The sequence below is a fragment of the Nelumbo nucifera genome, chromosome 1 (genome assembly GCF_055504915.1).
Source record: "Nelumbo nucifera cultivar China Antique chromosome 1, China Antique-T2T, whole genome shotgun sequence".
Classification (NCBI taxonomy): domain Eukaryota; kingdom Viridiplantae; phylum Streptophyta; class Magnoliopsida; order Proteales; family Nelumbonaceae; genus Nelumbo; species Nelumbo nucifera.
In genome coordinates, this window is record NC_142649.1 from 58749983 (window position 1) to 58772556 (window position 22574).

Here is a 22574-nt window from a genome sequence, read left to right on the forward strand (position 1 = left end):
GACAGACAAAACTCGGAATGAAATGGATAGAGTACTGTTAGAATGCATGATATTGGGAGAAGTAGCGAAGCATATCAAGCTAATTGAGCTCAATCAGAAAACCAGTTTCTGGGTTGATGATCCAGTTCTCAAGATCAGAAGAACCTTAGGCCTTATATCCAGCCCCTTGGAACTAAGTTCCAGGAGTTGCAGACAGAGGAGTTCAATTCAGTTCATGGGTTATGCTCTGTAACCGTCCAGAAGTCGAGAACAAAAAATGGTGGTAATTACATCTGATCTATAATCCTTCACTGGACTGGTAAACACGTTTCTTGGAAGGAAAACAATTTGGATACTCGCAATCTCCTCTTACCAGGTTGGGTTTTGGTCCTTGGAAAGTTAGTTCTACGATAATCACCGTTACAGCCATGTTACTGTCTTTGTTTTTGGGTTCTGTTGAGCATTGTTCCTTCTGAACCCTGCAGCGAACTTGGAGAAACAGACGCACAACTTGAAACGCTTGGTTCGAACTCCCAAAATTATTAATGCAAGTAGATGTACATCCAACTTCTTCACAGTTTCAGGATGTCAAATGCGAATTGGGATCTACCATCACCATGTATAAGCTGTGCAGTGTGAGATTATGTTAGTAGAGGGTTAGAACGTGTTTTGTTGGCAGGTGATCCGGATTCGCCAAATGCAAGGTGTTATGCTTTTGTCCCTTCTCTGCTATGGTTTGTTGTTAACAAAGATATTCCATTTTCGGCTTGATGCTGATTTACTGAAAATCATTGCAACATCGAAGCCACATCATCAGCCTTGGAGAAATCGGCAGTGAAATCTGTTTGATTGGCTGATTTTGAAAAAAAAAAAATTTTGACCAAAAATCGATTGTTGAAATAAACCTTTTTTCAGGAATAACCATTTTCGGTGATTCTCCGATTTTTAACTTATTCTGATTTTTTGAAGATGATATGGCATCCAATGATGCGTCAAATAATAACTCCAATACAGAAATAATCAATTCTTGTTTAAAAAAAAAAAAATCACCAAATTCTGAAAAATCAGTAAGGAAAGAATCCGCATGGATGCCAAACATCACCGTAGTTTATACATGCACCATTAATAACTTTCCCCCTAAACCCCTTTTTTGGCTTTTCTGTTTTGTAAATTGTGATGAAGCCGCTGGATTACAAAATGTGATAGGCTTAAGAAGATTTATGAGCAATAAATTCAGTCTCGTTCTCTTATTTTTTTCTCCCTCTCATGACAGAGACAGATAGACAAAAGGAAGGAAAAAAACAGAGTGATCTACATTCCCAATATACAAAAAGCAAGGCATATTATGGATGTTTTTTTTTTTTTTTTTTTCCTTCATGACCCCATTCACACGTGCACAGACAATCATATTCATGGCTAAACAAAATTCACACAGGTTTCTCACCAGGGAGATACGAGGGAGACCCACCCTCAAGTTGGCTCTTCTTCTTATGATGATGGAAGACGCCGCTCAAATTTGGTATCAATGCCTTCATTGCCACAGGTATTTTATCCTTGTCCATCTTACGGATTGAAGAAACGTTCTCTGATGGGTTATGCTTCTGAATGTGGTGGTGGTGGTGGTGGGCATTGTGCAGAGATGTTTCCACAGGCATCTGTGTCTCTGCCAGAATCCGGCTTGCAGCTTCAGTTGCCCTCTTTTGCTCTCTCTCACGCCACCTCTTTAGCTCTCCTTCTATTGCCCTCTTTGCTGCCTCTGCCAATTCTGCCCTCTTCAAAGCCTCCTCCGTTGCAGCTTTTATCTCCTCAATCTCCTTCTCGTTTGCCTCCAACCTCTTGAGAGCTTCATTTTCACTTGCCTTCACGGCTTCCACCTGAGCCATTGCAGCAGCTACTTTCATTTCGGCCAACTTATCAGACTCCTCAACTTTCCGGCTCAAAGATTCAAACTCCTCCTTTGATATTGTGATATTGGCACCAGATTCAGATGTTGATGCACGAGCTGCATTTGTTCTTTCAGACAAATCCTTAATCTGATCAAGGGCTTTTGCCTCTGCCGCTTTTGCTTCTTCAGCCTCCTTCAATGCAACCTGTAGCTTCTCTTCTGCTTCTTCTAGAGCAATCTGGGTAGCTTGAGCTTCCTCCCTCAGCTCTTCTGCCTTTTTCATCATGGCTTCTGCTTCAGTCTTTGCATTTTCAGATTCTGATGTTAGCTGCAGCAGTGTTGAGATCAGTTCATCAGAAGCACGTTTTGCTTTAGATTCTTCAGCAAGGGCTGCCTCAAGCTCAGCCTTGCTTTTCCTGAGCTTGACATGAAGATTCCCAGCAACAGATTCAGTTTCAGTTTCTTTCTCCTTTAATTCTAAATGCTCTTTCTTAATGCTCTCTAGCTCCAGCTTAAGGGAGTCCACCAAGCTCCGGAGGGAGCTCTCTTCTTCTGCCACTTTTTGCAGTGCCTCTTTGGCATCATCAAGATCTAGTGTCACAGTTTTCACTGAATCCAAATCAGAAGCCCGGACATCTTCAATCTCCTTTTGCAGAGACCCTATCTCAGCAGCTGTTTCAGCTAGCTTTGCCTCAAGGTTCCTGGTAAGTTCGGGGTCGAACTCCTTTTTTATGGATTGAAGCTTCTTCTCTGCTTCTTCCAGAGCAGCTTTGTAAGACTGCCGTTGAGCATCTTTTTCTGCAATAATATTTGCCTGCTCCTCCTGGGCTTGCAAAGAAGCAAGCTTTACATGGATAAGTGATTCTTGTGCTGCCACTATCTCCTTTGAGAGTTCACTAGCCCTCTCTTTGCAAGTATTCGCTGCACCTTCAGCCTCTACTGCTTGCTGGATGGCAGCAACTTTTGCTTCCATGGATGCCTCAAAATCTTGGCGGATTTTACTGAGTTCCTGTTTTGCAGCATCAAGCTCAGTCATAGCAGCAGTATACTGTTCTCTTGTCCTTTCAAAGTCCTGTTTCCAAGCACCACCAGTTCCTGCAAGGCCTGTAGAATTTTCCTCTTCTAGTTGCTTAACCTGATTTCTAGCTCCTTCTGTTGCTTTAATTGCACACTCCTTGGATTCGTTTACAGTTTTGAGCTTGTTTGTCAGATCCTCAACAGTTTTTTTGGCCTTTTCAAGCTCAGCATGTGCTTGGACCTTGGTGGTTTCAGCATTTCTCAACTGTTCTTTGAGCTTGTTTAGTGCTTTTTTGGCCAAATGAAGCTGGGTCTCCTTTGCGAACACCCTCTGAAGCACAACAAAAAAGAAATTGGGAGAAAAAAATTTAGAGGACCGATTAATTTAGCTGGCACAGAAATCACAGAATATTGCAGCCTGGCTGCACCAAGCACAAAGAAGTACCATTCCGATGCACAATCAGCTGGCTCTGAGATGATATATTGAGCTAATAGGGTTATCTCATACTTAAGTCATTGGCACATTAGGAAAACTATGTAACATGGTACAAAGGTGATCTGGCCAACTTAAAAACTATATTTTTATCAATATTAAGAGACTAAATTTGGAAAAAATAAATTGTTATCAGATTTATGAGAAATCAATTGACTATTGATTATCATAGCCAAGGTTCAAAATTTCAAATATTACATGTCAGTGAGTATCATATGATACATATCAGTTTTTGAAGACAAGCATACCCTAGATTAAAAGAAGGCCATTACCTAATGTTGGTTCCAGCTATCAGTGGTCTTGGGAGGAGTAGACTGGATTCAGTTCTAGCCTTTGGCATTTTTTTGCACAAAGAGGCCACTCTCAGGCTTTAACCTGCATTCTCACGCTTGCCATCCCAAGATTTTACCATTACACCAAGTAATGGCCCCTCAAGCATACCCTAGATCAATAACCCGTTTTTTCCTTTATAATGGAGAACGGTTTCAGAACTACATGAAGTATTATTAATAAATTCCTCAAATTCAAGGTGATAAATGTGATATAACAGCAGAACAGACAATGGACGTATGGAACAGCTAATGTTAAAATGGTAATGATCCTCATCTAGATTTTCAAATACAATTAATATCAGAAATACCTCTATAGGAGGTTTTGACTTTTTAATGATAGGTTTCTCCCCTGAGAAAGCTCCTACACCGAACAAATTAACAGCATCTTTGACAGACTGAAATGGTGCCCTGGTATCTATCTCTCCCACCTCTGCTCTTGGAGAACCTGTAGTATTTTGGCGATCTTTTGTGCTCATATTGCTCTTCTCCATTGCTTTATATGCTTTTGTTGTCCTCCAATGTCCACCTGTTGATGTAGTTCAGGAAAATTATAAACATAGGCTGATATTAGGTGAAATACAATGAAAAAAAGGATGCATTTTTTATTGGTTACATATCAAATGTTTTCAAACATCTAAAAGCTAATCTGCCACCTGGGTGAATCCATCAATAAGCAACAAAGGGTTGTTTGGCTGCAAGGAAATCCAGTCCAAAAATGAGATTGAGAATCAAATGGGGGGAGAGGGAGGGGGGGCTTTACTCATTGTTCCATAACTTCTGAGAATGCAGATGATAATAAATGCGGAGAATGATGCAAACAATAAGTTTAGATCCTCTGCTGAAAAAATCATGTATATAGCACTCCCATAGAGATCTCTGTTGATACCAGCAGCTGTATCATGGTGCATATGGAATGAGATAAATCTATAGATTTTCCATGGAGCAAATTTCTTAAACTACCCCTACTGTTTAGTTAATTGACAAACTGTACCCTTACTGTTTAACTATTGTCTTAAACCACTCCTACTGTTTCTGACAATTAACTAGCTCTACCCTTGCTATTGGCATCCATTAATGTTTCATCAAAATCCGTACACACGTGATACCACGTGACGAATAATTTTTTTGAAAACCCAATATACCCTTTGTCCTTTTGTAAGCTGCCAGGTAAGAATCAGCGCCAGATTGGTGGGAGGATCATGCGTGCCATTGTCACTGCCGCTCACTCTCGTGCTAAGGTCGCCATGCATGACCTGAAGGATGGAAATAAGAGGAAGATAGAAAGGCGGGAGCCGAATAGAGCTCCTTGGCGGCAATAAAAATTGAAGACCCTTGCAGCGACCAAAATCCAAAGTAGCTTCCCCATTCAGATAGAAGTTGATGCTGGGAGTCCCATTTGCTGAAGTGGATCAAAGCACATCTGTGTTTGTCATCCATGGAGTAGATCCAGATTCAATGACGGCCGCCTGAGTTACCCTTGTTTGTTCTATCCCTCTCCAACCACCGGCAACCAGTGACAAGAAGCCTCTCCCTTCTCTCATTTTCTCATTCCCTCCCCCTTCTCTTATATTGGTTTGCAGATGTAAAATCATTAGGTGTTTTAGGTTCACCGTATCTCCTCACCTAGAACCATGGAGATCACCTCGGATTTTGACGCATTTGCCACCAGTAATGATTTTTCTAAGGCCGATTTAGTAGTAGACGGAGAATGTGTGTTTTACAGTGGTTGGGTTTTCAAAAAATGGAGTGTAGCTGAGGTCCTTGGTCTTATGAGCACCGAATACAGATCGAGTGAGTGCTTTCTATGGTGTCGACAAAACGGTGAGAGACAAAATAGTAAAAGAATCTCTTTAGACCGAGTTGGGAAGGTAACAGGAGTGACCTACGATCGAAGCCAACGATTCTGAAGGGTGGGTGAGAGAAGAAAAGTGAACATCCAACGACAAAAGGGATGATGAAGAATGGAAAAAAAAATAGTAGAAAATCGTTGGAGGAGGGGGAAAGAGATCAAGAAGGAAAGAGAGGAGGAAAAAGGAAGAGAAAGAAATGTGGCTGGAAGGGGGGTCTTTCTTCCACCGTCGTGTTCGGTGCTTCGGGAGGTTGAGGACGATGAATAGTGTTGGTGAATAGTAGATTCCACCAAATGGGCCACTACCTTCTCTCTCTCTCTCTCTATTGATAACTTGGGTGATAAGATCAAGGAGTCATCCACAGTGACCATGCTGAATAGAGAGCTTCTGATAAAAATGTAGAGTTCTGATCTGAAAAGAAAATGCAGAGTTATTTGTACTTGATCGACTCCTCAGTGGCTTGAGGTCTTTATGGTCATTGCTCGTTTATCAATCTTCAAATTACCAACGAGGATCAACACCCGGGATTGAAGGATAAATTTGATATTTAATTATATTTTGAAAATATGAGAAATTATGAAGGATAAATTTGACTTTTCACTTTTTTCTGTCAATGTTTAACGGCAATGGCAATTGTCAGAAACAATAAGGGTGGTTAAATAGTAAGGGTACAGTTTGTCAATTAGCTAAATAGTAGGGGTAGTTTAAGAAATTTGCCTTTTTCCATGACAAGGGAATATATACACAGGAGTTGATCAGCAAAGTGTTGGGTGTTATTCAATATTGGTTGTTGGCACAAGAAATGTTTAAGGATTAAGAATTAAGACCCTAGCATGGACTAGCTGATAGGGTCTTAAATAAAACTAGACATTTTGACAAGGAAAAGATCCTACAGAAAATACGAGTAGGCAACCAGACAACTCTTAAATAGAATAGATAGTACACGACCTATAATTATAGAAAGTTAGATGATTGATTGCTCCTTGCATATGGTTGATGATTCAAGTATAACAAACTACAGATAGAAGGTTTTTGAATCCTTTACAAAGAATAGTCTAATACCAAAATGTTTCTATTAGTCATAAAAAAAAAAAGAAACAGTCACATACCAAAATAGAGGGGTGTAGCTGGACATTTGTGTGATAGGAGAAAACCACATAGATTAAAAGGAAAATTCTATAAAACAACATCTTTAGGCCAGCTATGTTGTATACAGCAGAGTGTTGGACAATCAAGAAACAACATCTTTAGAAATGAGTGTGGCAGAAATGCAAATTGCTAAGATGGATGAGTGGAAAACTAGAAAAGGTAGTAGGACCAGGAATGAAGCCATCCGTAGGAACCTAGGAGAGTTCCAATAAGTGATAAAATGAGAAAGAGTAGATTAAGATGGTTTGATCACATGCATAGAAGACCACCAACAGCTCCACTTAGAAGAAGTGATTTGTTACAGGTGGAAGGGGCTAGAAGAGCTAGGGGTAGACCAAAAAGGGCATAGATAGCAGTAAGAAATTATTTAAGCACTAATAGTTTAACAGTGGATATGATTTTAACTAGAACAGATTGGCAAAACAAGCTCCGATTAGAGAATTTGCTCTCTGATAAATGCCTCATGACCTCTCTTTCCACCTAAAACCCACTAGAAATGCCTATTTCAACAATTGTACTGCCTACTACCTTCCTCATCAAGGCAATTGGTGATCCACCTCTACTCCATCAACTCCCTCAAAGCAATATCAATGCCTGTAACCATGGGACTGGTTGCAAATAGAATTAACAAATTAACAATATTTTTCTGATCAAAGAAAGTGGTGTTCCACCTCTACTTATACTAGAACTTCTGAATAGACTCCCCCATAGCCAAACTAATGATCATTGTTAAATAATAGTGAAGACATTAATTATCTATTTGGCACAACTTACCAATCCCTAGCAACCTAGGTTACTTTCTCAACAAAGCGAGTGGTGTTTTACCTCTACTTATATAAAAAATTCTGCATAGACTCCCTAAAAAAGACTCAATGGTCATTGCAAAATGGTATAGGAAGAGAAGACATTAACCATCTATTTGATACACAACTTGCCAGAACATGAAGAGGATGGGGCCATTGTTTTAGAATAAGCACCTTGAGTGCACTTAGGCACACAGGTGAGCTCAATCCTCTAATACGCATTTCTACATCTTTATATCCATATCTAACTCATCGGATAGGGAATAAAGTCTAATTTGTTTTTAACCAACTGACAGTCTTATCTGACACCAAAAGACACCCTTTCCACTTTAAGGATGTTTTCTTTCTTTTAAAGCCTTCATATACACAACTTTTGTATCTTGTTGATGACCTAAACATGCCAAACCGTCTTTTTGTTTTCTATTTTCATTTTCAGGTAGGAGTCTCAACCATAAGTCTTACTCTAGAACCTAGTGTCATAAAAATGCCAACAAGCAAAATAAAAGCATCAAATGGCAACTGATCTTTGGTTCCTGCTCCCAATAGAAGAGGAATTATTAGTTGTCGAATCTACCAAAGGCAGCAGAAAAAAAAATAGAAGGGGACAAATAAAGCTAAAAAGGAGATTTACAGCAATTAGCATGGCACCAGGAAGGATATGATAAAAAATACTAATATTCATAAGAACCTAGTATTAGACCCAATAGATAATGTCATGATAAAATGAGGCTTAGTTGAGTTGAGTGATGAAACACCAATTATAATGTGAAATGTAATCTGAAAAAGAAAATTTATGGGAACTACAAGTTGAGATTCACTGCCACTGGATGTTGTTGGGATGTAAGAGATAAGGAAAAAAGGAAAAAAGATCATATCTCAAATATCAAGTGAGATTGCTGCAAAATGCAAATGACAAATTATGTAAATTTATATAATTCCATGAAATGATAACCTGATACCAATTAACATAAAAAAATGAACACATAATGCTAAATATCGTGTATTCTACTTTTTATTTAAATGAATTTTCTTTTGCAATAAAAAACATAAAAAGGGTTAATGGCTTTGTTGTCAACATTATTTCAATAAAAAAACATAAACCTTAGATCCCAGTCTCTAAGGTTTTCATGAGGTTAAAAGGTGGTCTATTCGGATTGGGACCTAACAAGCTCGTCAGAAAACCAAAGGATTAGTCAAAAAACGACAACAAAACTGTACTAAAAAAACTAGAAAAATGCTAGAAGTGGCAATTTGGGGTTTGAGTGTCTTGCTTGGTATTTGTTGGGCATCAGGCTGTTTTGGTATTCTAGTTTACTTCGTCTTTATATTGTATTGTATTGTTATGGGTAAGGGGCATTCGTTAGTTGGGTCCTTTTAGTTTGTTGGCTGATTTGGGTTTGTTTTGTCTCATTGGTTTTTTCTTTGGGTTGGCCTTTCTTTTCGGGTGATTGCTTATCACCTTCCTTGTATCTTCTTTTTTTTGTTTTCTTTTATCTTCAAAAGAATATAATGATAATTGTTATATTAGAAGGATATGATTCCTTAATTTAGCCTTCCTAGAGTCAAGATAAACCTTTCCTCAGCAGGCAGCTGCTTCCTCACTTCCCAATGCAACTATGCAAAGCCCACATACACGTGTAGTCATTATTATTAGGAATATCAATTTTCAACCACCTCATGAACTGGAAGGATCTCTCCATTTGAAATATTTACATAGTCTAGAGAAACTCAATTTTGTCCTTAAACTCAAGCACCAGTTCACAACTTCACACATAAGTGAGAGATACAAAGACCAAAACAATCCTCAACAAAGAATGTCATCTACATATCTATATGCTAGTAGTGACCCGTGTGATGCTTGGGCAGCTGTTTGAAATGGAATTTTTAATGGAAAAAATGAAGTAATAACAATTCACCAAAGTTTAGTACTAATATATTTATAATTATTTGCATATAAAATAATAGAAAAATAATTTTCTTTTTTCTTCTTTCTAAATTATTGAGCTTCAAACATATTCCTTTTTATATAATTTGTATTATGCAAAGTACTTAAATTAAGTGGATAGACATGATGAGATCAATGGCCAAGTTTAAAAAGAAACAATTTTAAATTTGAATTGACCAAGGTAAAAACAATTGAATCAAAAGAAACCATGGGGGACACGGTTCATGCAGAGGTCCAAGCTGTTTTACAGAGGGATCAAATTGGAAAAGAGTTGAACCTCAGAAATCTGGTCATAGAAGGAGACTCCAAAGTGGTAATTGGGTGGCTGAAAGAACCGGAGGCAGTGGCTTGGCCTTTCAGGGGAAGATGAGAAGATTCAAATGGCTAACTTCTAATGTAACAATCAGAATTCAGTGGGAGAGAAGATCGGAAAATGGACTGGCAGACATACTAGCTAAGAAAGGGGTGAATAGGAGTCAACTTTTCTGGGCTATACTATAATTTATTTTGATTTCTGAAGCTGCATCTCACGCCTCTTGGGAAAACTAAATGTTGTATCAATTGTAAACCATTCTTAAAAATTTTTAATGAAATGCTTTATTATTCATAAAAAAAGGAAGCCATAAAACTCATCTATGTTAAATTAATAAATAAAGGAGAAAAACCTGACAACAGATAACCCATCGAAAAGAGCAATGATCTCCCTAGAATTTTGTAGAAGAAGAATATTGATTCACCTCATATTGTTTAGGCAATGGGGAAAAATAAGATAAATAAATCATTTGATGCAAGTTGTGCTATAATTGAAGATGTTTTTGACATCTTAAAAATAGATGTTTTTGAAGAAGAATAGGTTCTTTGGTTAGTTAAGTTCATGGGAGACATTTTGAAACTTATGTTATTGACATTTTGGGTGGAGTTATGGTTGAGTAAAATTAGGAAAATTTAATAAAGATGCCTAATGTAAAACTTAAGTTATTAGGGTTTGTATACAGGCCTCACACGAAATCTCCCCTTCTCTCCTTCACACATGTGAAATATTAAAAACCCTCTTATGCCTTAATTTTCGCTATTAAAATATATTTTTTGAAATAATAAAACCATTCTTAACTCCCTCCCTCTCTCTCTCTCCCCAATGGTCAATGCTGTAACATCTCTCCTAAAGGGCAGCCCAGTGCACGAGGCTCCCGCAAATGCAGGGTTTGGCTGGGGAGGGACAGAGTATGCAGCCTTACCCCCTGCACATACAGAGAGTCCATTTCCAAGATTTGAACCCTACCCAAGTCCCAATGGAGCAACCCAACTGTTGCGCCAAGGCCCACCTCTCCTTCATTAAAACCCTCATTTCCTATTAAATATCTTTGTAACTCTTTTTTTTTTTTTGATAGATAATATCTTTGTAATTCTTTTAACCATGTCTAATTAAACATGGGTATAAATTAGATGGGTTGGGTGGGGTTAAGTGCCAACACTAGACCAACCTTGGCTTGGAACCAAACTGATGTCAAAACCCAAATTTGCCAACCTAAACCTATCCAAATTTCTATTCAACCCTATGCTCCATGCATTTGCATGGGTTTTCTTGCTAGTACTATGATAGTTTTGAAGCAAATAGGGTGTTTCTTATCATCCATCCCATTAACCAAAATTCATGGTAATTATACCTATCATCTACCACAACTCCGCATAGACCCATATACTTGGTACTACATAATTTCTTGTTACCCTCATGGATAACCGTTTTATATAACAAAAATCTGTGAATTAGCGGATAATGAATGAATATTCTTGATAATATATGGGCCAACAGGAAATTAGATATTCTGTCAACAATAACAACAATAATAAATGGGCCATCAGGCTGTTTTGGTATCCATCCCGTTTCACGTTTCGAGTTTTTCTTTAACAAACTGGAAAGTAATTTCCTCACAATAATAGCTTGAACATTCCAGCCGTGCTAATCTTTTTTTATTAAATCGAAAATATATAAAGCACAAAGTCTCTTCGAACTAGTCAAGAAAAAAGTATTAGTCATGAAAAAGAGTTTACCCAATTATTCCTTTAATCTCTTTGTTGTGAAAATGACGTTTTTATCCGGTTCTTGTACTAGATGGCCTGTATTAATTTCAGGTCTGCGCTTATGAACAAACAACGTTATCAAAGAAAAGGGTATTCTACCAAGAAATCAAAAACGAAAGAAAGCAACGAAACGTTAAATCCTTTAGGTGAAGGGTGGGAGGGGGGGCATGAAAGTAGAAACAAAGCAATAGAAAAGAAAGGAAAGGAAGAGTACCTGAAAATTACTTAGCCGAAAACCCTAATCAAAGCGTATCCGGAAGCGAGGAGCGAGGGTTATAACCCTAAAAAACGCGAGTAATCACGAAAAGATCTATCTAAGAATCTCCGTCCAATAATAACCATGTACAGGCTTAAATAATGGAGTAATCAACGACAACGAATCCTCTTCCACTTCTCCGATCATCTTGTTTTACTATATTCCCCCTGCCCGAGGATCAAAACTCTATAAATCTCCTAAACCAACACGAAGCACGAGAGAAGACCTTTCGGATCCGTCAAAGCTCCCGAAAACCAAATAACGGGTTCCTCCTCCTCGTCGGTAGAGAGAAGCGGAATTAAATGATTTGCAGAATTTTGAAAATATCCTTTCGTGGATTGAGCGTGTCCGGAATCCGAGAGGGGCTGACGGAAAATGACAGAAGTTGCAGAAGAGAGAGAGAGAGAGAGAGATGGGGAGGTGGGGGTTTGAAAGTTTGAAAGTCATATTTGGGACAATTTTATATTTCTGCATGTCTGTAAGAGAGAGACAGAAAGGAGTCCCAGGTCAGCACGTAGCACCGTCCAAAACTCCAAATCCTGAAAACATGTCAATGTGTGGAGAGAGAGAGAGAGAGAGGACAAAAACCAAATTAAACCCTCGGGTCCGGAGTCGCAGTTAGTTTTTCTCTCTGGAATCGCTCGACCCGGCCCATGTCGGCCCACTATTTTCAGTTTTTCTAGATGCTGTTTGTTTTGCGGTTTTTTCTGTGTTTCTGATTTTCCATTTTTCGTCCTCCCGCGTTCCCAAATTCCAAATTCCAAGTCTCAATCCCAATAAAGCAAACAAGGACTTTGGTTTTTTGGTCTTTTTAGAAATTTGAAGGCGAGGATCATAATTTGTAACTTTTCATCATCAGAGACAGCAGAGGCCGTAGTAAGCTCGATGCCGGATCCCCAGAAATCTTTTTTTTACGTTGTCTCATCTCACGTAAAGAAGAGATTCTCTGGGCCCACCACCTGGATATCTTACCACCCTTCCGCTTCCTAAAAAAAGTGCCATAATTAATAAATTTCATTTCCGTCCCAAAAAACAGTGTTGCCTTTGTGGGCCCCCGCCTTGGGATGGAAATGATGCATCATACACATCAAAAGTTGATCCAACCCGCAAACCCAATCCAATACAAAGAAACGGGTTAGGGTCCCTTATCACACAACCCCAAAAGGATTTCGGGTTGGGATAGGTCACGGGTCACCACTGGGTAACTAAAATTTCAAATCGGTGTTTTGACTAAAATGATTGAACCATTCAATCGTTTGAATCGGATGAATAAATCCATATTTAACGTAAACTTTGTTGATTTGGTCAAAGACCGCTTGATTTGATTTGGGAAATTCTAAATCGTTTGAGTCGGATGAATAAATCCATATTTAACGTAAATTTTGTTGATTTGGTTAAAGACCGCTTGATTTGATTTGGGAAATTCTAAATTGAACTATTGATCCATTTAGCATGGGTCAATCGATCAACCCTAATCAGAATATTTAGGGTTAAGGCTTAGTTTTTACACGAAATGATCCCAAAATGCTTTGACCCGAATCGATTTCGGATCTACACATTTCCTTCCACTTTTCTAAAGTGGGACCGCAAAACAAGTGTAACTCACTCACTCACGGAGGGATGGCGAGATGAAATGATTAAAAAATTGTAGAAATTAAATTAAAAAAAAAAAAAAGTGCCACCTCGAGGGAGGTTGGTGGGTGGGGGGAGGCTAGGGTGAGGTTGTCCTGGAATTGTCTGTTTGTCACCCACTTTCCAAGGTCCCAAAATAAATCCTCTCTTTATTGGTGTCATTTTGTTTCGTAATAACAGATGAATCGGATGTGAGATGAATAGCTTATTGTTTTGTCTTTTAGCGAATATATTATGCAAAAGAGCAGAAGGTTACATGCTTTATAACGGTTAAAGTTGAGGTTTTTTTTTTAATTAAGTTAAAGTTGAAGTTGATTGACTAGTATTAGGGCTGCCGTAATTGGGTTGGATTCGGATTAGACTCAACTGCATCCAAATTTGATTTGATTCTTTATAACTTAAATCCAAAGCCATTGAATTTGTATTACATCAGAACTAGCGGAGGGGCCCTGATTCGCAAGGGTTGGAATGGAACCGTCGATCTATTGATCCGGTCTCTGGCCAAAAACCATTCAATCAGTTAACAAATTATTAATTTGAGCAATCGAACCATTGACCTATTGAACAATTCAATAATTTTTTGTCATTTTTTATTTTTTTAATTGGGAATCATCTAGGCAACCGGTTTCGTTTTATTCTAATCTCGGTCCCTAGCCAAAAATTGTCAAATCGTTCGATGACCCATTGACCTGGCGGTTGAACGGGGCCATCCATTTGAACCAAACAGTCAAATCGTCGACTCAAAAACCGGTGGCCAGAACAATTACGCTTTCAGTCACATGCTCGAATAACATAACACGTATGGTACTGCTAAATGGACCTCACACACTCAATTTTTTGCCTATAATTTTTGTTGTCAGAACGAGTCGTCCATTTTGTTATTTTTTAATTAGGAACCGTCCAGGCAACCAATTTTGTTTTACCCCAATACCGGTCCCTGGCCAAAAACCGTTGAATCGGTCAACGACCCATTGACCCGAGTGCTCGAACTATCAACTCATTAACCCGTTCAATGGTTTTGGCCGTTTTCTTATTGTTTCTAATTTTTGTTGTTAGAACAGGCCATCTGTTCAAATCGAACGATCGAACCACCGACCCGAAAACCAGTGGCCATAATGGTTCCATTTTCGGGTTGTATGAGTTACATGCTTGAATGACATAACATGTATGATACTGCTCAATGGACCTTATACACTCAATTTTTTGCTTGTAGTTTTTGTTGTCAAAATGGGTCATTCATTCAAACCAAACGATCGAACCGTCAACCCAAAAACCGGTGGCCAGAATGGTTCCATAATTTTTTTGCTTGTAATTTTTTGTTGTCAAAACGGGTCGTCTGTTCAAACCAAATGGTCAAACCATCGACCCAAAAACCGATGACCAGAACGGTTCCGTTTTCGGGTCGTATGAGTCACACGCTCGAATGACATAACACATATGATACTACTTAATGGATCTCACAAACTCAATTTTTTGCCTATAAATTTTGTTGTCAGAATGGATTGTCCGTTTGAACTGGATGATCGAACTATCAACCCGAAAACCGGTGGTCAAAATGGTTCCATAATTTTTTGCTTGTAATTTTTGTTGTCAAAACAGGCCATCTGTTCGAACCGGACGGTCGAACCATCGGTTGTCAAAACGTTATTAACAACATTTATCAATAATAGTAAGTAATTATACTATTTAATTAAAAAATCATTAATGATAGTTTTAATAATATTATTTAGTTATTTTTAATGTAACAGTAATTATTAAGTTTATGAATAAGATTTATTAACAATATTCATTAAATTAATAATTACCAAAATTAAATTAAATTAACAGTATTTATAGTAATAGCCAGTAATTATAATATTTTATTAAATAATCAATAACAATACTTTTACTAACATTTTTAATTATTTTTAATATAACAATAGTTACTAAATTTATTAATAGTATTTATAATTTTAATTTAAAGTAAAATTAAAGTAAATATCTATTTATTAACAATATTTATAAACGGTAATTATTAATTATAATTACTAATTATATATTTATTAAATTACTGTAATAATCAGTAATTATTAAAATCGGGTTACTAAATTTATTAACAATATTTTAATTTTAATTTAAAGTAAAATTAAAGTAAATATCTAGTTATTAACAATAATTATTAATTACAATCATTAAGTATATATTTATTAAATTACTGTAATAATTAAATTATTAAATTAGTGTAATAATTACTCACGTGGGATCTACTTGCATGAGTAGATTCCATTTCTTGGATGTAGAGAGCATCCATTTCCTATTAATATATTTGATTATTTATAACCTAAATCCAAAAGCCATTGAATTTGTATTACATCAGAATTTATTAGGGTTATCAACGGGTCAGGTACAAATAGAATAAATCAATGTTTTGGTCGAACTATTTGGACAGGAAACTGATCAGGCAACTGATTCTATTTTACCCTAAACTCAGTCTTCGACTAAAAATTGTTGAATTGGACAATGACCCATTGGCCCAAGTAATCAAACCGTTCAATCCATTCTATAGTTTTTTAGCCATTTTTTATTTTAATTATTTTTTTTTGGAAATTATCCAAAACCCACCATCAATTTATCTAAATTCTCTTAAACTCACCAAAACTTTTCAAAACATCCAAAATTCACCATGTCAGTGAGATTTTATTTTCTAAAACTCTTCATCCGTTACAACACCATTAAATTTGAATGACCCAATTTATCCACGTCATCCTAAGTGCATATTTCATGACTAAACTGCCCCTGAATGGTGAGTCAGCCTATTAAACAATTTTTTTGACCGAAATGCCCTTAAGCACCCAGTCCTATTTCATATATAAGATTCATTAGTGAGAGTCTTTCTAGCTCCCAACCGTGTTCTTCTCTCAACGAGTGTTCTTGTTTTCAACCCTCTCAACATCAAAGGAAGGGTCTTCTTGTTCTCAACGTCCAAGGTAGGGCCTTCTTGCTCTCAATGTCCAAGAAAGGGTTCCTCACTAAGAGTCTTTCTTGCTCCAAACGGGAAGTCTTAAGAGATTTGCTCTACCACGATCTCTACTGTTTGTTTGCTTTCTTAGGTGAAAATATTTACTCCTTGCTCTACAACGATCACTACTTTAAGAGACTCTTTTGAAGGTTAGGGTTGGAGGTTCGTCACTCGTATAGAACGGAAATGGAAGCAAGGTGTTTTGAAATTTCTAATCCATCTTCATTTAATTCTGATGAGGGCAGATTTGTCCCTCCAGTGAAATTAAGACACGTGGCACTTCGTGACAACTAGGCGACACCCAGGCAACAACTTACCAAGTTGGTGTCACCCCCGAGCACCGGCCTGGCGCGGCCTGCGGGCGGCCTGCACGCCGCATGCCTGTTGCCTGGCGCGCGGCCTGCACGAGGCTTGCGCGCTGCTTGGCGCGCGGCCTGCGCGTGGCTTGCGTGACCTGGCCGACCTGGATCAGCCTGGCACATGATCCGACCTGGCCGACCTAGCCGACCTGGATCAGCCCGGCACATGATCCGACCGACCCGACCTGGCCGACCTGGCAACCCATAAGACGCCCACCGATAAACAGCATGCATAACCCACGAGCTCGGTAGCTCACCAAGAAGCTCACCAAGGAGCTCGGTAGCTCACCAAAGAGCTCACCAAGGAGGTAGGCAGCTCTCCAAGGAGCTCGCCACCAAGGAGCCAGGCAACTCGGCAGAGCTCACCACAAGCAGCTCGGCATAGCCCAAATGAGCTCGACATAGCTCCCCCGGGCAGCTCGCCACTTGTAGAGTAGCTCGGTACAGAAGAGTAGTTTGGTGTATCGCAGGAAGATCTCCTGCTTGACAACCGTACCTAACAGATCTGGTGGCAGCGCCCACATCTCTTGCCAGGCGGCGTCGTGCCTGCCGTCTCTAAAAAGAATAGCATGCCTGACGAGTCCGTACCCTGTAGCAGCAGCCTGCACCTGTCACCTCAGTCCTGGCAGTAATGGCTTGGGCAGTGGCGGTTACGCCTAATGTGACTGGGCACCACTATATAAGGACTCTGACCCCCAAAGCCAAGGGGGGAGGGGAATGGAAAAATGGAGGTAATCCCTGCTCTCTAGCTCTCTCATTTCTCTCCAAGCTCTCTGCAATCAGAATGCTAACTTAGGCATCGGAGAGTCCCGGTCGGGTAAACACCCCCGGGTCCTCTGATTCAGTTCTCGCAGGTTCCTCAGCTCCCACCGCCTACAAAGAGGAGGAAAGGATGGAGTTCTCGCAGGTCCCTCAGCTCCCACCGCCTACAAAGGAGAGAAGATCACCTCATGCAGAGGGCAGTCGGGTTGTGCTACACCAGGGAGCTCCACCACCCTCTAAGTTACAGGACGCCTAGGAGCAGGTCAAATGACGAGTCCACCCAGGCAGTTTACCACCAGGGAGCTTGTCACCAAGTATCTCTCCACCAGGGAGCTCGTCACCAGGCAGTTCTCCACCAGGGAGCTCGTCACCAGGCAGTTCTCCACCAGGGAGCTCGTCATCAAGTAGCTCTCCACCAGGGAGCTCGTCACCAAGTAGCTCACCACCAGGGAGCTCGTCATCAAGTAGCTCTCCACCAGGGAGCTCGTCACCAAGTAGCTCACCACCAGAGAGTTCACCACCAAGTAGCTCATCACCAAGCAGTTCGCCACCAGGGAGCTCCATCATCCTCTGAGTCACAGGCCACCTGGGAGCAAGTCAAATGACGAGGTACTTAGCCAAAAAAAATTGATACATCACAAAAATTGGTACATGACCAGAAACGGTTACATCAAATTCCATCTAAACGTCTACTTGTATGGTCACTGCTTGTTTAGTCCTTTTTTACTTTGACTAAATGTCAAAGTATTCGGAAAATGGTTTCAGCCAATACATATGGAAGTATTTTGATGTTTATGCTTAGCACCTTCCCATCTAGCTTCCTCATTTTAGGCTTTGCCTTCTAAAGTAGGATGGGTCTATCAGTTTTTTTTAGTACATATTAGACTTTTTTGCTGAGTGTAATAAAAGATCCAAACATGACTATTCAAATCAGATGATGAGAGAGGCAATAATCCGACCGTTCTTCTTCTCAGACAATGAGAGAAGTAGCAGTCGGTGAGAAGTTGCGGACTGTATTCGGACTACTCTTCTTCTCAGACGATGGGAGCAGTCTTGATGAGCATCCGACCATTCTTCTTCTCAGATGAAGGTATGAGAGAAGCAGCGACCGGTGAGAAGTTGCGGACTGTATTTGGACTGCTCTTCTTCTCAGACGATGGGAACAGTCTTGATGAGCATCCGACCATTCTTCTTCTCAAACGAAGGTATGAGAGAAGCATCGACCAGTGAGATGTTGCGGATTATTCTTCTCAGTCTGTTCTTCTTCTCAGATGCATCCTGTTCTTCTTCAATCTCAAACGGAGGGGAAGCAGCGGCCAATGGAGGAAGAAATTAGCGGCTAATGCTTGGGTTTTGGGTTGAATAATGATGGGGGTAATTTTGGTATATTGCAAAATGGATCGAAAATAATAAAGAGTAAAATGGTAAATTAGCGATGCTGGTTAGTCAAGTTACTGCTATCTCACTGGTATGGTGAGTTTTGGACGTTTTGAAAAGTTGTGGTGAGTTTAAGAGAATTTAAATAATCTGATAGTGGGTTTTGGACAATCAAACCGTCGACTAAAAAACTGGTGGCCAAAACGGTTCCGATTCCGGTCAGTTTTTAAAGCATTGAAATAAATCATGAGTCGATTATTAATCATGACAAAATAAAATCATATATCCAAAACATCTTAGTTAATAGTCAAGCTATTGAGTTTTACTTGACTATATTGAAAATTGTATTTGTTTATTTAAATAATAATTTAGAATTTAAATTTTGATAATGTAACCTTAATAAAAATGATATAAAAATACTAAATTATTTGTTTGTTAATAAACTCAATATTTTTAACTAATATTATCTTATTTATTATCTATAAAATTTATCATTTCAAACATAAAATATAATTAAAATTGTATGAAAATTAAGAAAATAATATATATAAAATAAAACAATAATTTTTAGGTATGAATCAGTTGGGAACATGCAAGCAACAAAACTGGTGCAATTATTAATCAGGACAAAATTATCAAACCAAAATCATTATAATCAGTTTGGTTGGTTTAAGTCTGTTGGGTAGACCCGACCCATTAACAATCCTAGAATTTACATCGACACTTTACTTGTATCCCTTAAAATTATTTTTAAAATAAAGAAATTTTAAAAAATAGTCACATTTAACTTATACATAAAAAATACATTTGGGTCCATATGTGATATTGGGAATATTTGAGTTGGTGAATTGGATTTACTAAGTTGGAATAAAAATAGTCAAAGGCCCCAAGGTAAATCCCTTAAGTTAGTAGTGAGAATGAGGTCGGTTAGGCTGAGTTGTGTTGGACTTGCCAAGCTAGTTGTACGAACTAGAGAGCTAAGAGATGAAGTGATCTAAGAGTGTTTAGATAGTCAAGGTAGCAAAAGTGTCAATATCTCCCATTGGATAGTGTGCCCTTATATTGCCCAAAAGAGTTCTTGAACTAGGGCTGCAAGTTGGGCCGGGTTAGTTCCGGTTGAGGCCAATCCTAGTCCAACCCCAAGTTTTAAATCCCCAACCCTAACCTTAACTAAATTCCTTCAACCTTCTTCCCATTCCTTAAAATCTCGTAGAACTTCTTAATCTTAGATCTTAACTCAACTTTCATTACATATATTAATCCTATGTTTTATTAGTATTTGCTTGTTGATGTTTTTATTTGTTCTTTAAGTACAAAATTAAAAAAAAAAGTGTTTGAAATGACTTATAATAGATCTTTTATGGGAAACAAGTTATGGGTGGAAAGTAACAGAGAGGAGATAAAGAATAAAATATTCAGAAAACATAAAATACGTTATCAAGGTTTTAGTATTTCCAATTAGGATTAAGTGAAGTGATTATCTTAAATGAAATAAATGATAGTATGTGGTGGTGGCTATATACATATATATATATAGTGTGTGTGTGTGTGAAGTAGCCTGAATATTCTCACTATGAATGAACCCAATGGAGATGAATCTACTAGACGAGTTCACATCTCTGCCCCACAACACCCCACAGCACATCCCCGCCGTGTATTGAGAACATCTCCCGATGATAGTACCAAAACCAATGATATCATCATCGGGAGATGTTCTCAATACATGGCAGGGATGTGTTGTGGGGAGGGACATTGTGGGGCGGAGATGTGAACTCCTACTAGACTACTTATAGAGTAAAAAGTGAAATTGCTTACACTAGATGAAGTTAAAGAATTTATAATCATAAAAAATGGGAAAACTTAAAGGATATCATACCTCCTAAGCCACATAAATAAGCAAAGATGACTTTTGCATGATGTACTTTGCTACTGACCAGCTCTTGTTGCAACTCATGCACCTTTTCATTGCTCCTAGATGTTTTGAAAAACTCCCAAGGTTCAAAGCTATGTAGCCCGTTGAGTAAAGTAAATCGTTGCTGGAAGCCCTCTATTGTTCCGTAGCAATCACCGCATTATTCAAGCAAGTTCAGCCATGTCTCTTAGGTTCTAGGGTGAGTTTTCGGGTGGCTATTGGGTTTTCTCAGTTTGTGGGTGAAATGGAACGGGTGTTATGGTCGTGGGAAACAAATCCTAAGCACCTAGGATGTGTGGGAGGGGGTATGGAAACCTAAGAACGAAGACAGTGTTGTTATAACTACAACAATGGTATAGGAGGCTTGGAGGTGTTCTAATGAGCTTGGAGGTGGATGAGGGAAAATGGGGGTTGGTTTGGACATGAAGAGAGGTATTGTCTAGCCTAATAAGTATAGAATTCTCTCTCTAGGCTAGCATGTGTGTGTTTGTGTGTGAAAACTGAGGGGATGTTTATAGATTATTGGAGAGGATTCTAGAAGGGAATGGAGGGCTGAGATTTGAGAATAAAGAGATCAATGGCTATGGTTTAAAGGGATTTTGGAAGAAAATTAAATGAGAGAAGGGGTTATCATTGAAGGGATGAGAGATCCATCATATGGATGGCCGAACCCTACAAGAAGGTTGGGCGAAATTCCAAAAATTCCTCTCTCCCATGTGGGAATCACATTCCCTATTTTAGAAAATTGCATTTTCAAATATCAATCTCGAACCCAAACGAGACCAAATCTGAAACCAAAAGGGAGTGGAGGGATAAACCTTATACGAAGTAACAATAACCTCCAATGAAGGTGTTTACGCCCAAGGAAAGATCCAAAGACTGCTTCCACCGAAGATGACACGGTGCAGGATGAAGCAGAATCAGTAGGATGGCTCTTCAGCAAAAACCTGATTCTTCAGCAAGAATCTGATGGAGGTGTTAGACAGTTTTATATGCCCTTAGCTTCAATCAAAATGATGTACATTATGAGTTTATTGTAAATGAATAAAAGTAAATATTTGATTCATGTTCCCTTGGTATGTTTCAATGTAATACCCTTAAACTGGACACTTAATGAGACTCGTGTTAGTTTAGAATGTTCACAGCCAGTGGGTCGGTCTGGGGAGACCTATCCTGATAAGGCTGACATTGTTGTGCCACCAAGTCGGTTGGGGTGGCCTGTCTCAGCTGCCAGAGTGAGACCCTAGGCACATATAGTGTAGGATTAGTTGAATCTTTGAACTGGACTAGATTTTCAGTATTGCCCTGGACATTGGAGATTAATGGGCAAAACTGGAAAGTTACACCCGACCCCTATACTCGATTATGATACTGCACTAAGTGTCGGATTGGACTGTTTTTGATGTACCAATCAGTGAGATCCTTAGTGGGGGTCAAAACCTGGGTATGTTGGGACAGTCTGAGAATTCATCTAAGTGGGTGATCATAGTGACAGGATCATCCCTTTTGTCGGACAAAGGGAATGATTAGGGATGCACTCTCTCTGATGGAAACCAACACTGCCGGCAACCGATTTCAATCGTTGAGATTTGTTTTGCAAAATATATTTTATATGAGATATAAAAGTATATATATTATGGCTTTTGAAATGTTTGCAAAAGGTTTTAATTCCCGGGATCCATATAAGTAGAGAGTGCAACACTGTTCCTTGCAGCCGAGGGAGAGGTCCTCTCTTGTCGGACAGTG

At 38.9% G+C, this 22574-nt stretch overlaps 2 protein-coding genes across 3 annotated transcripts in view; one reads left to right on the forward strand and one right to left on the reverse strand.

Annotated features, from left to right (window-relative positions):
- Positions 1-1196: 1196 nt before the first annotated feature.
- On the reverse strand, positions 1197-12218 carry LOC104585851 (WEB family protein At5g55860-like). 2 transcript variants are annotated; one of them, XM_010242861.3, is made up of 4 exons: positions 11747-12061; positions 11503-11585; positions 4015-4232; positions 1197-3212 (listed from the first exon to the last, which is right to left on the reverse strand). In XM_010242861.3, exons 3-4 carry the CDS (start codon positions 4195-4197, stop codon positions 1407-1409), a joined length of 1989 nt encoding a protein of 662 aa, XP_010241163.1. In that variant the 5' UTR covers positions 4198-4232; positions 11503-11585; positions 11747-12061; the 3' UTR covers positions 1197-1406. The 2 variants fall into 2 exon arrangements, with proteins under 2 accessions (XP_010241163.1, XP_010241162.1); XM_010242860.3 differs by lacking the exon at positions 11503-11585 and having other exon boundaries at positions 11747-12218.
- Positions 12219-18580: 6362 nt separating this feature from the next.
- The window catches only part of LOC104588709 (geraniol 8-hydroxylase-like), a 59679-nt gene continuing 55685 nt past the window's right edge, over positions 18581-22574 (forward strand). The window contains exons 1-2 of the mRNA XM_088895043.1: positions 18581-18744; positions 18811-18889. Coding sequence (XP_088751169.1) covers positions 18581-18744; positions 18811-18889 — 243 coding nt within the window. The remainder of the gene's footprint in view (positions 18745-18810; positions 18890-22574) is intronic.